The sequence below is a fragment of the Mesoplodon bidens genome, assembly GCF_964165515.1.
Source record: "Mesoplodon bidens genome assembly, chromosome: 11".
Taxonomy (NCBI): domain Eukaryota; kingdom Metazoa; phylum Chordata; class Mammalia; order Artiodactyla; family Ziphiidae; genus Mesoplodon; species Mesoplodon bidens.
The window spans coordinates 62,196,564-62,213,102 of record NC_138167.1 but is presented as its reverse complement, the minus strand read 5'-3'; the positions used below and the strand labels follow the sequence as shown (position 1 = coordinate 62,213,102).

General features: G+C 55.2%; 1 protein-coding gene across 1 annotated transcript in view; it reads left to right on the top strand.

The window, feature by feature from the left end:
* Nucleotides 1-316: 316 nt before the first annotated feature.
* Nucleotides 317-16,539, top strand: part of LOC308625748 (rho GTPase-activating protein 8-like) — a gene marked incomplete at its 3' end in the record, with an annotated part of 64,418 nt that continues 48,195 nt past the window's right edge. The window contains 3 exon segments of the mRNA XM_081250237.1: nucleotides 317-378; nucleotides 5,495-5,667; nucleotides 13,826-13,945. Coding sequence (XP_081106363.1) covers nucleotides 13,843-13,945 — 103 coding nt within the window. The 5' untranslated portion in view covers nucleotides 317-378; nucleotides 5,495-5,667; nucleotides 13,826-13,842.

Below are 16,539 nucleotides of genomic sequence, written 5' to 3'. Positions count from 1 at the left end.
CACCCTTAGAACGCCACCTCCTGAGCGGCTCTCCGAGTGGGAATGCGATCCTATCGGAGGACCAGTCATCTTCTTGCCTGGGGCCCCGGAACGTCAGTGGCACCTCTGGGGTATCTGGGCCACAGCCTGGTCTTTCCTGAGTACATGACCCCCGCCTCAGGGCTGGAACAGTGACTTTGCCCATGCGCAGAAATGCAGGCATAGCCCGCAAAGACTCTGGGCCACTCAGGTCCTGTGCTCCAGGGAAACAGCGCTGGCGGGGTAGCGGGCGGGGCGGGGCGAGGGGCGGGGCCTGCATGGAAGCCACGTCCGGGGCGGGGCCAGGTGAGTCGCAAGCTGAGCCGAGCCCAGGTGAGCCACCGGCGGAGCTGTAGTCAGGTAAGGCCCATTGTCCGCGGGAGGGAACCCGCCTGGGCCCAGGTTGGGACGCAGCGCGGGTTCTGGGGCTGGACCCATTGCTCAGGCGGGCAAGCCGAGGCGGGGAGGGGGGCGGGGCCACATGACGCGGCGCGGAGACGGGCGGGGACCCCGGTGCCTCCCACACCCCAACCCCTACCTTACCCCACCCCCGTTTTGCAGGAGCGCGCGCTCCTCTCCCACTCCTCCAGTCCTGCTCCCCCGCACCCTCCCTGAACCCCGGTCCCCTCCTTCCCTGCTCCCTCGCTTCTCCCGCGGCTGGGCCGTCTCAGCCCAAACTTTCACCGTTCCCCCATTTTCCTCCCCAAATTCAGGGTCTCCGATCCGGCCGGGTCCACATCAGTTCCCTCAGCTCCAACTTGGGAGGCAGGAAGCGTCGTTCCGCTTCACAGATGAGAAAACTGAGGCTGAGCATTTGTTGCGCTGATTCAGACTCAGAGGCTCCGGCTGGGGGTGCCGGGCCCGCTCATCACAGGGGATGGACCCCCAAGACTTAATATGCCCAAAACTTAAATCAGCCTCCCAAATCGCCATTTAGGGGAGAGGCCCTGGACGCTTTCACTTTTCCCAAACCTTGGCCCGGCGCCACTCGCCACTGTCAACAAGACTGGCTTGGGGGTTCCCCAGGGCCTGACAGGTGTGTTAAGAGTGGAGGCTAAGGCACCAGGAGAAGGAAGCAGGGTGGGAGGGGAGGAGTTCCTCAGTCCTTGTCGGCGGGGTGGGGACCTGGCCTTGGCTGTCTGGAGGCCACAGACTTTGAGGTTTTGTGAGGAGGCTGTGTGGATTCCAAAGCACGCGGTGCTTATTGATGGTGAAACACAGTGTTGACATTTGTCCTGGTGAGAACTCAAAATCTAAGACTCAACAGTAAATATCCTTTGGTCAGTCTCTGTTGGTGGTTTTAGGGTCTTGTTTGTGAGTTTCTCCTTTAATGCAGTGACGTTAAACCATTTCTCAAACCAACAGCAGGGCAGGGGCCGAGGGGTGAAGACAGAGTGCATTGGCCTGAGCCAGGCTAGTCCTTGTGGACAGCCACCTCCCCAGTCCCCTGTCCACGGAGGACTCCAAGTCTAGCCTCTGTGTGACAGAGGGAAGCCAGGGGCTTGTGGGAGGTCAGGGAGGGCTTCCTGGAGGAAGTGACAGTTGAGTTGGAAGATGGGTGAGAGACAGGCAGGAAAGGTTGTGGCACACTGAGGTTACACAGAGGCTGGGGGACTGTAGTTGGCTGGGGATAAGTCACATGTGAGGTGGGGGTAGAAATACCTGTGGAGTACCTGACAGGTGGTCAGGTGGAGCTGGTAGGAATTTACTTGGTTGATGTCATTGAGTCGCTGAAGTGCAACCTCAGTGAGATGTTTTGTTTGTTTGTTTGTTGTATTCATTTGTTTAATTTTTAGATTGCACATATCAGTGAAAAAGTACTTGTCTTTCTCTGACTTACTTCACAAAGCATAATACCTTCCACGTCCATCTGTATTTTTGCAAATGGCAATATTTGATGCTTTTTTATGGCTGAGTAATATTCCATTATGTATATATGCTACATCTTTATCCACTCATCTGTTGATGGGTGCTGCAGCGAGATGTTTTAAGGTCTGGAAACTTGACTAAACATCCCATGGATCTTGGCATCTCCCTAACAAGCGAGTTCCAGCTGAGTCGGTTGTGGGCACGCCATGGATGGTGGCTTCCAGCAAGAGCTCAGCCACCTTGGATAAGTGCCTGGCGTGCATACCCATTCCCTGATTTTACCCTCTTTTACTGATGGGGAAACCAAGGCACAGAGGCAGCAGGAGGGGGAGAATGAACCACAGAGGGAGTCAGAGACCTAGTTTTGGAGCAGGTCACTTTCCCTCTTGGGGACTCAGCCTCCTGACGTGTAAAGTGGCCGCCCTTGGCCATCCTTCCCCAAAAGCATCACGGGCACCTTTGCTATTGGCTCTCAGGCCCTAATTGTCCACTTGATTGCCTCATTCCTCACTCACACCAGCCTCATGAGGCAGGGGCTGTTACTGTCCCCTTTTACAGATGAGGAGACTGAGGCAGGGATGTTTAGATGACTTTCTGAGGTCACATGGCCAGTGAATGGAGAGCCAGGCCTGCTGTGCTGTGGCTGCAGCGTCCACACCCTCCCCACCCAGCCAGCCACCTCCCAGGGCCCTGAGGTCTGTCTCCTGGATGGAGACGTTCCAAGCCTGCCAGTGACTGCCCTTCAAATCTATGTGAGAATAGCTTAGGGATATGAAAATGATGCTTTCCGTTTCTTTTCAGATAAATTACTTAACTTTTCCCTCAATCCTTTGATTAAAATTGATGCTCAAGGAAGATGTGCCACGTGTATCCAGAGACTTCCGGGGCCGCCCAGGGTACATTTGAGGGTCCCTTTCCGGGCTCGGCACCGAGGGAGGGGGATGACCTCAGAGATGTCTGTGTGGGGCTCAGCTGCAGGGTCCCACCCCAGCCATCTGCCTGGAGGCTCCCAGAGCTGCTGGCAGCTGGATCTGGCCACTGTCCCGGTTTCTGGGTCCCTGGAAGGCAGGAGACCAGGCTGAGTTGGGTCCTCGTTTTCTCACCTCTCAAATGGGCCTCAAGCAGCAGGGTGTCCTGAAGCTCAGAGGGGATAACACGGGTGCTCAGTGCCGTCAGAGAGTGCACTGGTTCACAGCTGGTGCTGGAGCCTGACACCCCGACCCCCTTCCTGGCCATGTGACCGTGAGTAGCTAACCAGAGGAGCTGGCCACTCCGTGCCTTGGCTTCCCCACCTGTAAAATATGGGCAGTGTTATCACCTCCTCCTAGGGTTCCTGGGAGAAAGAAACAAATGCGTTAATGTGTGCAAAGTGCCTAAAACAGGGCAGGGCACCTTTATAGGTGTTTACGCTTAGCGGTCCTCGTCCCGCCCCCCCCACCCCCATCCCTGCGCCCAGCCAGGGAAGATGTGTGGGGACAGAGCTTGCGTGGAATCTCTTCCTGCCCCGGGGTGGGTGGGGGGTGTGGCAAACGGTTCTTTTTTCAGTGACCTTGGACAGAGGAGGGCATGAGAAGTTTGTTTCAGTCGGAGCCTGTGACTTGTTCCATCGAAGGAACTGATTTGGCACGTCAGGAGTCCAGAAGCTTCTGGGAGCTGCCCCTTCCCTCCCCCAACCTGGTCATAAAATTAAAACAAGCAAAGGAAACCGGTGGCCAGGAGGCTGTCTGGGCTGGGGCATTTGTCATCCACAGAAAAATGGCCTGTGGTTGGGATGTGGACCATCAGGGCATGTGTGGGACTTCTGGAAAGCACCTCCTCTCTGGGCCACGATCTCCATCGAGTTCTAGGGGCCTCTGAGGCCCCTGCAGCTGTGAGGGTCTCTGCTCCCACCCGTGTCCCTAAAGCTCCCAGGTCTGTGCTGTTATAACACCTTGCATATTAGGTAGGAGGGCTGATGGATTTATTTAAGTTTTTCCCGTGATGGAGGATTTCAGATGTTCAAAAGGAAGCAGTCATCCTAGCATCAGCCGCTACCACGCTGCAGCCAACCTGGCGTGCGCTCAGCCCCACCTGCTCTCCCCTCCCCACTCCCCCCCAGCTCACACCCCTCCCCGCCGCTTACCCCCTGCTCCCGTGTTATTTTAATACTTGTGCTCCATAAATACTGCAGGGTGCCTCCACTTTTATAACATGACCGCAATATTATTATCACACTTAAACAATGAACAATAATTCCTTAATATCCAATACCCAGTTAGTATTCAGAATCCCAATTGCCTCAAATATAAACATTTCTTTTATTTTTTGTCAGGATCCAAATAAGGTTAATCTGTCTTCTGACCATTGCCTGGCCTCTTTAGGAGTGGTCTGTACGTGGCTTCCACAGCCCTGGTGACCGTTACCATGCATTTGCCTCCAGGGTGGATCGTTCAGCATGATGTCACACCTGCCCTTTATTTGATCCTCATTGTGGCACTGGTGGAGCAGGGCTTGTGCCCATTTCACAGATGGGGGAGTGGGGTCTGAGAAGAACGGACCGGCCTCACTGAGGAGGCATCTTGAGTGGTGGGGGGGGACATGGGCTGGAACCCATTCCTCTGACTCTTCATCTGTGCTGCATGCTCACAGTGCTGGCGCAGGGGCTGGGGGCCAATGCTGCAGAGGTACAGAGGGGTCTGTGGATCGGGTACAGAGGGGATCAGAACCAGATCCCTGGCTCTGCAAAGTACAAGTGGCCTGACCTTCCCCGGGGACTTGGGGTGTTTTTCTCTCTGGCTTCATCGGGGGCAAGTCTTTATTTGACCCAGCTAAACTGTAACAAGATCTTTCTATACAGAAGCATCTGAAGGTGGAGTGTTGGTTTATGGGGGCCCTGTGGTTACCACTTTGCTTTCCAAGGAGGCCAGTGAGGAGGTAGATTTGGATTCAGACCGAATTATTGAATTGGACTTGAGCCAATGGTAGTAATAGAAACCATGGGATCATTTACTCCCTGCAGGAGCTGTGTGTTCCAGCTAGAGGGGACCGCATGTGCAAAGGCCCTGAGGCAGGAACAGCTTGGCATGTTTGAGGAGCAACCCTGAGGCTTTTGTGGCTGGAGCAGAGACAATGAGGGTGGCGTGGAGTGGTATGAGATGAGATCATGAGGGCGGCGGGGCCAGGCCACAAGAGTCTTTCAGGTGTTTGTAGGGGTTTGAATTTTATTCCAAGAACTACAGGACACTGTTGGCACTCAGAGGGTGTCATGGGAGGTGTGGAGTAAGTAGTTGGGATATTTGAGTTGAGAGTTGGGGGAGAGGTCTGGGCCTGAGATCTGGGTTTCGGGATGGAGAGCCTGGGATTTAATATCCCTTAGGGAGGAGAGGAGAGGACCCAGGGTCCCCCCACCTGACAGGTCTGAGTATGGATGATGGAGATCATGGCAGAGTCCCCAGCTGTGTCCGTCCTCTTCCGGGACAGAGCAGCCTGGGATGGCAGACAGTGGAGCGAGCAAGGTGGGCAGTGGGAGTGACCTGGGGCGGAGGGGGGGGTGTTGGTGAGATGGGCCAGGAAGGCTTTGAATGCGGGGCTCTGCCGCGTACACTTTGCCTGCTCTCTTATTCAACAGACACCCCAAGTTCCTTTCATGTCCTGGGCTGGATGAGTGCTGGGGCTCAAGCGTGAGTCAGAAATGGCCCCGGCTGTCAGGGAACGGTGATGGGTCAAGAAGGACACATGGACACCTGGTGTAGGCTGATGAGGGCTGCCAGAGTTTGGAGGAAGCCCCTCTCCCAGCCTGTGGTAGGTGTGGGGTCTGGGGGCATCCTAACGCTTTTGAGTGTAACAGACAGAAAACCCAGCTCTGAACCAGCCCAAAAGTCCAAGCGGCCATATTGGCCCATGTAGCTGAAATGGTCTGGGGATGCTATGGAGATCAGGTATGGCTTGATCAAGGCTGAGCAATTTCCTGGCCTTTTTGTGGGCTGCTGGATCTTCAGGGTGGCAGCACATTGGCTCCAGCCATTCCAGGCCTCATCTTTATACACAGCTGTGTGGAGAGAAACTCCTCCAGTGGCCCTCTCAGGACAGCAAGTGATCTTCTTTCCCAGAAGCACCTGGAAAGCTTTTCCTGATACCTCATAGGCCTGAATGACCCTATATCTGTGGCCAGGAAAGTTGCCGTATGCTGATTGGCTCAACTTGGCTTCCTCAGCAAACCTTTGAGAGGGGAGATAGGCTTCCTCTTTGGTAATCAGGCAGGCTGGGAGGTGGGGTGGGTCGGCTCTTTGCAGCTGGAGGGCTGTGCAGGTGAGGGGTGCACACCTGAGCGAGCACCTGGGTACCGTGGGCAGGGCCACAGGGATGCTGGGGAGGGGAACGGCCCCAAGTCTCGAGGTTGGTGTCTACAAGAGCCACAGGTCTCTCTGCAGACCCCCCGTTGTCTTTTCAGAGTGCCCACTGTCCCTGGGACTTGCGGGCAGGCCTCTGACAGAGTCCTGTAGCAGGTCACAGCTCATTTGGACCTTGCTGCTGCCACCTTTGGGTGTCCCGCCAGGTTCCAGTGGCTTCTGGCCCCGCTACCTGCACAAATGATCTACATCTGCCTTCTCGCCTGTGTCGGGGACCCAATGGTGTTTGTGATAAAGAGTGGGTAGCGGGGTCTGTATAACTAAATTTGTGACATAGCTGAGACAAAAGGGTGAAAATTACTCTTCATGGGGTGCAACCCGGAGACTCTGGAATCCCAACTCAGGCGGCCCCCTTCTCAGCCCCTGCCCCTCATGCCTTGACTTTGCCTCCCCTGCCCAGGTGGGACCCTGTGCCAGCCCCCTTCTCTCTGGGTCTCCGTGACCTCCCTGTAAATACAGGGTTAGGCCTGGATGGCCCTGAGCCCGCCTCTCTTCCCCGCAGAGCCCTTTATCAGACGCCCCATCCTGAGCCTAAAGCCGAGAACCAGGTCCTACAGATACGGCCGAGGGCTCTTGCTCTGAGCGCCCTGCACATCGTCCGCGCCACTCAAATTAAATTTGGTGCTAATTTGCCCGAGGTAAGTAGGTGATAATTTGTAGCTACAGCATTAAGATAATTGCTGTGAGGGTCTATTTGTGTAATGTGCAAATATATTTTCATAGCAACAAACCATTTTGCTATGAATTATACATAGAACCGTCGGGCGATTTGAAGCCTCTTTTGCGTGCTGGCCGTGCTGCGCCTGTCCCGGTCCATGGCTCTAGCCAGCGCGGCCTCGCGATGCTGGTGGCGCCTCGGTGCCCACATCCCCCATCCTCGGGCCACGGAGCCTGGCTCAGAGGGAAGGGGCTTGGCAGCGAGAGGTTCAGGAAGGAGTTGAGGCGTGTGTGGACTCAGGTGGAGGGCAAGGCAGGTCCGGGGTGATGGAGCTGCTGCTCTGAAGCCCACTGCCGAGGAAAAAGGGTCCATTTGTAATGTCTGGTTTATTCTCATTTGATTTTGGCATTTACGGAGGGCCCGTATATGCCGGGCCTGGTGCTCAGGGATCCTGTTTGATAGAGTCCAGACCCCACCTCGGGGTGGTGGTGAGGGAGTCCCCCCGTCATGTTAACTAAAGGATCACAGAACCATGTATCCACTTGTACCTGGTGGAGAGGTGCGAATGATGGGTACCAAAGGGGTGAATGATGGGTACCAGAGGTGCGAATGATGGGTACCAGAGGGGCGAATGATGGGTACCAGAGGGGCGAATGATGGGTCCAGGTGCTGGGAGCGTGTGGGGGAGGGGCCTGACACACTCTGGTTGGAAAGGGAGGTCAAAAGGATGAGCAGGAGTTGCCCTGAAGGTGGGGACTACTGTATAATATGAATATATATTTCATCCTTGTCCCCAGTTCTTGACACCGAGCTCCTAAAACCTGGCAATTTCCTGCATGATAGGAGTGAATTTTATTCAAAATTAGCCCTTTTTGACCTTACCTGAGGCCATACTAATGAGGTGACTCAAGGTGGGGCCCCTAGATAGCATCAGGATGGGGGCTGGTCGGCCAGAGGACCCACCCTCCTGATGAGAGGGTTAGAACCGTCAGCACCCCCTTCAATCTCCAGGGAGTGGGGAGGGGCTGGAGACTGAGTTTAATCAATGGCAGTGGTCTAATCAATTATGCCGGTGTAATGAAACTTGGGTGAAAACTCTGGAACCAGGAGACTTCCGGGTTGGTGAACACATCCCTTTGCTGGGGGGTGGCACACCCAGCCAGGGCCTGGGAGCTCCGTGCACAGCCCCGCCCCCATACCTTGCTCCGTGCATCTCTTCTGTTTGGCGGTTCCTGAGTTGTAGCCTTTAAAATAAACTGGTAATTGTAAGTAAAGCACTTTCTTGAGCTCTGTGAGTCATTCTAGCAAATTACTGAACCAGAGTGGGGGTCATGGGAACCCCCAGATTTGTAGCCAAGTCAATCAACCATGGCTGGTGCCAGGTGGTGGGATGTGCCCCTGGTTACTTTCCTCCTTGCATTAAAAAAATATATATATTTGACATTTCTTACCATAATTTGGAGCCATTTTGGCTCTTGGCTGGAGTCAAGAGACCTGGTTTCAAGATCCAACGCCATGGGCTTGCTGTGTGGCTTTGGGCAAGCCCCTTCCCCTCTCTGGGCCTCAGTTTTCCTGCTGTACAATGACCAAGTTGACAGCACAAGATGTTCACTGTGATCCTTCTTGGTGCCAGTGTTTTGTGATTCTGACAGTTTGTGGGAAGGAGGAATCTGACTGTGTAAGAGGCCTGTATCAGTCAGGCTCTCCAGAGAAGCGGAAACAAAAAATAGGAGGTATTTATACAGAGATATTTGTTTTAAGTCATCGGTTCATGCAGTTGTGGGGACCAGCGAGTCTGAAATCTGCAGGGCAGGGCAGCAGGCTGGAAGCTTAGGCAGGAACTCTGTGTTGTAGTGTTGAGGCAGAATTCTTTCTCGAAAAACCCCGGTGTTTGCTCTTAGGCCTTCAACTGATTAGCCGAAGCCCACCCACACCATCGAGGGTAATCTGCTTTATTCAAAGTTAATTTTTTTAAAGTTAATTAATTAATTAATTAATTTTATTTTTGGCTGCTTTGGGTCTTCATTGCATGCAGGCTTTCTCTAGTTATGGCGAGCAGGGACTACTCTTCCTTGTGGTGCGCGGACTTCTCATTGTTGTGGCTTCTCTTGTTGCAGAGCACAGGCTCTAGGCACGTGGGCTTCATTAGTTGTGGCACGTGGGCTCAGTAGTTGTGGCTCGCGGGCTCCAGAGTGCAGGCTCAGCAGTCGTAGCGCATGGGCCCAGTTGCTCCGCGGCATGTGGGATCCTCCCGGACCAGGGCTCGAGCCTGTGTCCCCTGCATTAGCAGGCAGATTCTTAACCACTGTGCCACCAGGGAAGTCCCTATTCAAAGTTAATTGATTGTAAATGTTAATCATATCCACAAACACCTTCACAGCAACATCTAGACTGGTGTTTGACCAAACAACTGGGCACCGTAGCCCAGCCAAGGTGACACATAAAGTCAGCCATCACAAGGCCAGTGGGACCAGCCTGACCAGGTGCAGGAGCCCTCCGCTCCATGGGGGCCTCCCAGCCAGTAAGAGCCACTTGGGGCTCCTGGGCCTGGGGAGGACAGACCAGCTATGTGGTGCCTGGTGGCAGCAGGACACTGGCCTCCTGAGGATCACCTGGGCAGCACGGGGGTGGCTTCCTTCCCTTGCCCTGGCCGTGTGCCCGTCCTGCACGGGGTGGGGTCCTGCCGTCCATATGCAGCAGGGGGCCAGGGGAGGCCACCAGGCTCTGATCCAATCCCAGGGGAGCAACCCACGATGGGAGGAGAGCCTGATTTTACTCTGGACTCACAGGACTCCGCTGACAGTTACCCCCCAGCTAGCCCTTCGTCACCACAACAAAGCACAGATTATGTATGACACGCTCAGGCCCAAGCACACAAGCTTCAAAGCAAATAGTGCTGCCTATGCTGTTTTCGGCTAGGTGGTCAGGGAAAGCTTCTGAGCTTGCAGAGGAAAAAAAAGGAGTGAAAAGCATTCTGGTTACAGCAGAGTCTGGAGGAAAAACAAAACCTTCTTGGCTTCAGAGGCTCTGGGGCCTCAGGCTGTTCTGCTGGGTTCAGTGCAGCTGGAGCCCCCCCCATCCCCCGGGGGCTGAGAAGGAGGCCTGGGGCCCCTCGGTGGTTCACCCCGGTGGTCATGTTCCTGCTCCTGGGTGGGTGGGTCCCCCAGGAGGTGCCCCTGCCTTTTCAATCAGGGGCCCCTGGTGCCCTCGGAAGGTTGCTTTCAAGCTGTTTGTTAACAGGCTGGTAACAGGCTTTTTCCAGGCTGGCCCACCAAAGGGGGACACGCAGGACTGGAAGATGGGGGACTGGGGGGAGGGGCTGAGGGTGGAGCGGGGACAGGGTGGCCTCCCCCCATCTTCAGACTTCGGGACCCCCTCTCACCTGTCGTGAGGTGTCAGTGGAATGACAGGGCAGCCGCGAGTCCCCCACAGGACCGGGTGCCCCCCGAGGGTGGCAACAGCCCCCGGGCCCCTGTGCCTGGCAGCCAGGCTCGTTGGTGACCAGCGACAGATGACTGACGTGCGCCAGGTCTGCAGCTTACAGGGCTCCTGGCCAGTGCTCCTCTCAGACCGACTGCCCGGGCGGGTCCAGAGCTGTGGGTGTAGACAGTCGAGTTTCTTTTCTCACTTTCACTACAGCTAGAGGGTGGCTGCCTGCCAGGCCTGGGTACAGGCTCCCGGGCCTGGGGTCACCTCCGCTGCCCTCCCAGGTCCCCAGCTTGGGGAAGGCAGCATTTGGAAGGTGGACCTCTGTTCCCGACGTGGAGAAAATGGGTGGCGGGCCGGGCTGGGGCAGCGCAGGGCCTCCCCTGCCTGGTGCTCCGTGCCCTGCATCCTGCCAGGAGCAAACCCGATCCTGTGTGTGCACTGGGCCCCGCCCAGCCCAACCTGCCCCTGCCCCCGGCCCTTGGGAGCTGTGGTCTCTGAAGAACACCGGGGATGCGGCCCCGGGCCGGGGTGGGCTTGGGGGTTTACAGGCAGGAGCGGTGGCAGGTCCAGTCTCCAGCATGAAGTGTGGGCAGTTGGGGGGCTGATCTGGAATCATCGTCTGCTGGACTAGGAAATGGTGTCACAGCGAGGGGTTTGCTGGATGTGACGGCCCAGAACTGCAGGCACGGGGGAGCCAGGATGTGTGCGTGTCGGGGGGCGGTGTAGAAGGTTGTGCCAGTGACCCCTGAGACCTCGCCTGCCTGTTCCTGTGCTCTCTGCCCCCCTTTCCCTTCCCTCCCCCTGTCCTGCCCTCCCCCCTTGAGCCCTGCCCAGGGTCTCCCACCAGCAGCCAGCAGGGCTCTTGCTCCTCCTCAGCCCAGAGAGGGCACAAGCCTTGGCAAGGCCACACAGCCATCTATGGCAGCAGAGTCCCCCTGAGGGAGCAGGTGGCCTGGGGTGGGAAGAGTGCTTGGGGGTGCAGAACACAGCAGGGGGTGGAGGGAGGAGGCTGATTGAAACTGGACACGAGCCAGGCAACGGTCACTGGCGACATGGCCCCTGGACAGCGGAGAGCTATCAGAAGGGAAACACCAAAACCCCAGGCTTGGGCTTCCCTGGTGGCGCAGTGGTTAAGAATCCGCCTGCCAATTCAGGGGACACAGGTTCGAGACCTGGTCCGGGAAGATCCCACATGCCACGGAGCAACTAAGCCGGAGCGCCACAACTACTGAGCCCGCATTCCACAACTACTCAGCCCACATGCCACAACTACTGAAGCCCGTGTGCCACAACTACTGAAGCCCACGCGCCTAGAGCCCATGCTCTGCAGCAAGAGAAGCCACTGCAATGAGAAGCCTGCGCACTGCAACGAAGGTAGCCCCCGCTCGCCGCAACTAGAGAAAGCCTGCGTGCAGCAACGAACGCCCAACAGAGACAAAAATAAATAAATAAAATAAATAAGTTAAAAAAAAAAAAACCCAGGCTTACCTGTGCCAAGAGAAGCCATAGAGGCAGAAGTCCCAGGGGGCATCCTGGGGCTGACTCGCCGTGTGTCCTTGAGCCACCATAGGCCCCTCTGGCCTTGGTTTTGTTCTCTGATAAGTGGGGTGATGGAAGCACGCCAGGGCCGCTCCTTCCTTCCCTCCATCTGTCTCCAACTGTTTTTAAGAAAATTGTTCAGAGTACAGAAACATGTAAGAAAACACATTTTTTACCATGATTTGGAAATTGGTACCATTCGTTATGGGTTTTCTCTGTCTCTGTCTTTCTCTCTCTCTTAGCTGAACTCCTGGAAGGTGAGTGGCAGACCTCCTGCCATTCCCTGCTGACTATTTTAGCATCTGAGTGTAAAGACATTCTCTTGTATAACCCGATACCATTCTCACATCTAAGAAAATTAACCGTAATTCCTTTAATGTCATCAACCATTCAGGCCACATTCAAATTGTGCCAGTTGCCCCAGGAATGTTTTCACTGCTCTATTTATTTATTTATTTATTTACTTATTTGCTGCATTGGGTCTTTGTTGCTCGTGTGGGCTTTCTCTAGTTGTGTCGAGCGGGGGCTACTCTTCCCTATGGTGTGCGGGCTTCTCATTGTGGTGGCTTCTCTTGTTGCGGAACATGGGCTCTAGGCGCGCGGGCTTCAGTAGCGTGGCACGTGGGCTTCAGTAGTTGTGGCTCGCGGGCTCTAGAGTGCAGGCTCAGTAGTTGTGGTGCACGGGCTTAGTTGCTCCGCGGCATATGGGATCCTCCGGGACCAGGGCTTGAACCCATGTCCCGTGCATTGGCAGGTGGATTCTTAACCACTGCGCCACCAGGGAAGTCCCAGTTCGGTGGTTTTTAGCGTAGTCACAGATATAAGCAACCATCACCCCAGTCAATTTTAGGACATTTTCTTCACCTCCAAAAGAACCCATGCAGGGAATTCCCTGGCTGGCCAGTGGTTAGGACTCTGTGCTTTCACTGTTGAGGGCGTGGGTTTGACCCCTGGTGGGGGAACTAAGATCCCACAAGCCATGCAGTGCAGCCAAAAAAAAAAAAAGAACCCATGCTACTTTGCTCTCACCTCCCTACTCCCCCCTTTCCCCTCCACCCTCTGGCAGCCAATAATCTGCTTTCTGTCTCTATGGATTTGCCTATTCTGGATATTATCAATGGAATCATGTTATCTTCTGTGGCTGGCTTCTTTCACTTAGCATGACATTTTCAAGGTTCATCCATGTTGTAGCAGGTGTCAGTACTTTATTCCTTTTTACGGACAAATAATATTCCATTGTTTGGGTACTAACAGTTTTGTAAAGATTTGCACAGGTTTTGAAGCAGCATCCCAGGCACAGAATAACCAGGTGGTAACTCTTAGCTATAGTTGTGATTACTAGCTATGCGGGCATGAGCAGCTCTAAGTGATCTTTGCTGGCCTCGGGTACCCGCTCTGTAAAGTGGGTACAGGAGTGAGTGTGCGTATCTCTGAAGCGGTGGTGAAGCAGGAACGATGCTGTCCTCGAAGTGCGTTGGCCCTGGAAGTGCTGTTCTCACTCCACATGTCCCCCCCATCCCACTGCCCTTTGTGCTCCCCCGGGACATGGGACCGTTGAGGAGCGGAGCCCCGTCTAGGTGCGCCCATCAGGGGGCAGAGCCTGCGGAGGAGGAGATCAGATATAGGGGCCCAAACGTGGGGTGGATGCCACTGTCCAGGGGTCTGGCTCCTGGGACCTCGAGTTGTTCATTGAGAGGCAATTCTCCCACGTGGTGGGGGGGCGGGGGAGGGGGTGGGGCCGGGCAGGCTGAGCCCCAAACACCAAAGTGATCTGAGGTCTGGGTGAATCAGATGTGGCTGCTTTTTTTCTTGTCAAGAAGGGAAATTAAACAGCCAGCGGGCCACGTGAAGGGCATTCCTTCATTCCTCAAGCCCGGTGCACTTGTGTTAAACGTCCCCTGGGTTCCGTGTGCTTCTCCCTCAGGGCGTTGGAAGGACCCCATGCCCGGATCCTCAGGAGGTGGCATCCCCACGGTGTCTCCGGGCCGCCCTGCCCCCCAGCAGAGCATGTCTGGGCTGGGGTTGGAGGATCTGGCCGAAGTAGGTAAAGTACGTTCTCTTCCAGCCCCATCCCGGGAGAAGGAGGTTGGCGGTGCCCATTTATTTTTATAGGTAATATATTTATGTGGCTCACAAAATCTAACCCTGTAAAAAGAGGTGGATGACCCTCAGTGGACACAGGTCAGCCCAGCCCCAGCGCACAGCCTGGCCTTGCCGGGCTCTAGTCTGGTCCACACACTCCCCTCTGTCTCTGTGCGAGGCTGTCCCTGGCATTTGCTCCCACCCTCCAGTTCTCTGTTGACCCTCCCGGTGGCCTCCAGGGCTCTCTGGACACAACCCAGATCCTCACCATGGCTTTGAGGCCCCGTGGTCCGGCTCACCCTGGCCGCTCACCCCTGCTCTCCCTCTGGCCACAGTGACCTGTTACGCTCACCCCGCTAGGGACCCTGTCCTCTTTCTGGGACACTCCGTCCTCACCCCGCCTGTTGTTTTATGCCCGTCCATCGACAGCTCCTCAAGGGAGCCTGTTCTCCCCCCACCCTGGGACACAGCGCCTGGTCCGACCCCTCACCTCGGTGGGCTGCACGGGATGGCGATGGGGCCAGCCCCCTGCCCTCTGCCGCCTGCCCTGCACTCAGCTGCCCAGGGACCCTAGTGGGGATGGAGCACGACCCTCACTGACTCCAAGCCCCCAGCGGCTCCGGCTCCTTGGGAAGAGAGGTCCCTGCTGGGCTTCTCTGTTTCTCCTCGGGGACTCCCTGCAGCCACCTCATGGCCTTGGCACGTGGTTCCCTCCACCTGGATTCCCCTTCCAGCAGCTTCCAGCCTGGCTCCCTGCTTCCCCTCCTTCCCGCCTCTGCTCAGACCTGACACACTCGGCCCCCACTGCGACCCCCTCACACAGCTTGACCTTTCATCAGCATTTGTCCCTGACACCTGACATTTCTTTCTTGTCTGTTTCCCAACCCCACCAGAAGGCCGCCCTTGAGGACAAAGTGCATATATCCCCTTGGGCTGCTGTAACAACGTCCCTGAGTTAGTGGGTTAGATCAACACTGTCTGAAATGCGTTTCGCTGGGCCGGTCCGCACTCCCTCGAGGGCTCCGGGGGATCATCTCCCCATCTCAGATCCTTACCTTAATCACACCTGCAGAGTCTCTTTTGCCATCTAAGGTCACATGGTCTCAGGTTCTGGGGATCAGGACGTGGACATCATTGGGTGGCCTTTCTTCTGCCCACCACAGGGACTCTGTGTTTCATGCTGTGTCCCTACTGTCTAAAACTGTCCCCTGCACGTGGGGATACTCAGTACATATTGCTAGATGACTGGGTGGCTGAGGAGTGCCTTGCAGCCGCCCACGCTGGTCCTGCTCTGGGACCTGTCACACTGTTGGTAAACAAGGGCCTTGCCCCGTCCACCACCACTCCCCGGGCCTTCATGGGCTCAGGGGACACCAAGGAGTGGGGGTGGCTCTGGGACCGGTGGGTGAGAGGCCACAGGAGGCAGGCTGCAGACCACGTGAGGCAGCCTCACTTGGGCCTGTCCCCCCAGCTACAGATGGGCCACCCTGGGGTCGTGGGTGGGTCTCTCTGGCATGGGGTGTGGGTCTGAATCAGGAGGTCTCAGACCTGACTTTGCATCAGGATCATCTTCAGAATTTGTTAGGAAAAGTCACAGCTTCTTCCCAAACCCCTCACCCCATCATGCCCCCTGCTGATGCTAACTCAGCTGTTCTGTCTCTCGATGCCAGTCTGCTGTGTCAGTCTCCTGGGGCGGCTGGAACATAGTACCACTAACTCTGAGCCTTAAGACAATAGAAATGTATTCTCTTTCAGCTCTGGAGGCTAAAAGTCCAAAATCAATGTGTCAGCAGGGCCGTGCTCCCTCCGGAGGCTGCAGGGGAGGATCCTTCCTGCCTCTTCCAGCTTCCGGAACCCCAGGTGCTCCTGGGCTTGTGGCCGTGTCACTCCAGTCTCTGACCCCATCTTCGAGTGGCTTTCTCCCTGGGTGTCTGTGTCCTCTCCTCTTCTTATAAGGACATGTCATTGGATTTAGGGCCCACCCTAATCCAGTGTGACCTCATCTTAACTCATTTCATCTGTAAAGACACTATTTCCAAATGAGGTCACATTGTGGGTTTCCAGGTAGACGTGGATTTTGGAGTCATACCATTCATCCCAGTACATCTGGGGGCCGAAGTCTACCCTCACCTGAAATTTGAATTTTCTGTTCGTTTTCCAACTGAAAACTTTTTTTTTCTTTCTTTCTTTTTTTTTTTTTGGCCACTCCACGCAGCATGCGGGATCTTAGTTCCCCAACCAGGGATCAAACCTGCACCCGCTGCATTGAGAGAGCGGAGTCTTAACCAGTGGACCGCCAGGGAAGTCCCTGAAAACATTTCTGAAGGAACCTGGATTTGTTTTGTATGAAGGAACCTCCTGTACTAAAATTAAACTTTGGAAGACAGCCCTTTTCTTTTTCTTTCTTTTTTCTTTTTCTCTTATTTTGCTTAAGCTAAACATATTTATTTATTTTTTAACATCTTTATTGGGTGTAATTGCTTTACAGTGGTGTGTTAGTTTCTGCTATATAACGAAGTGAATCAGCTATATGTATACATATATCCCCATATCCCC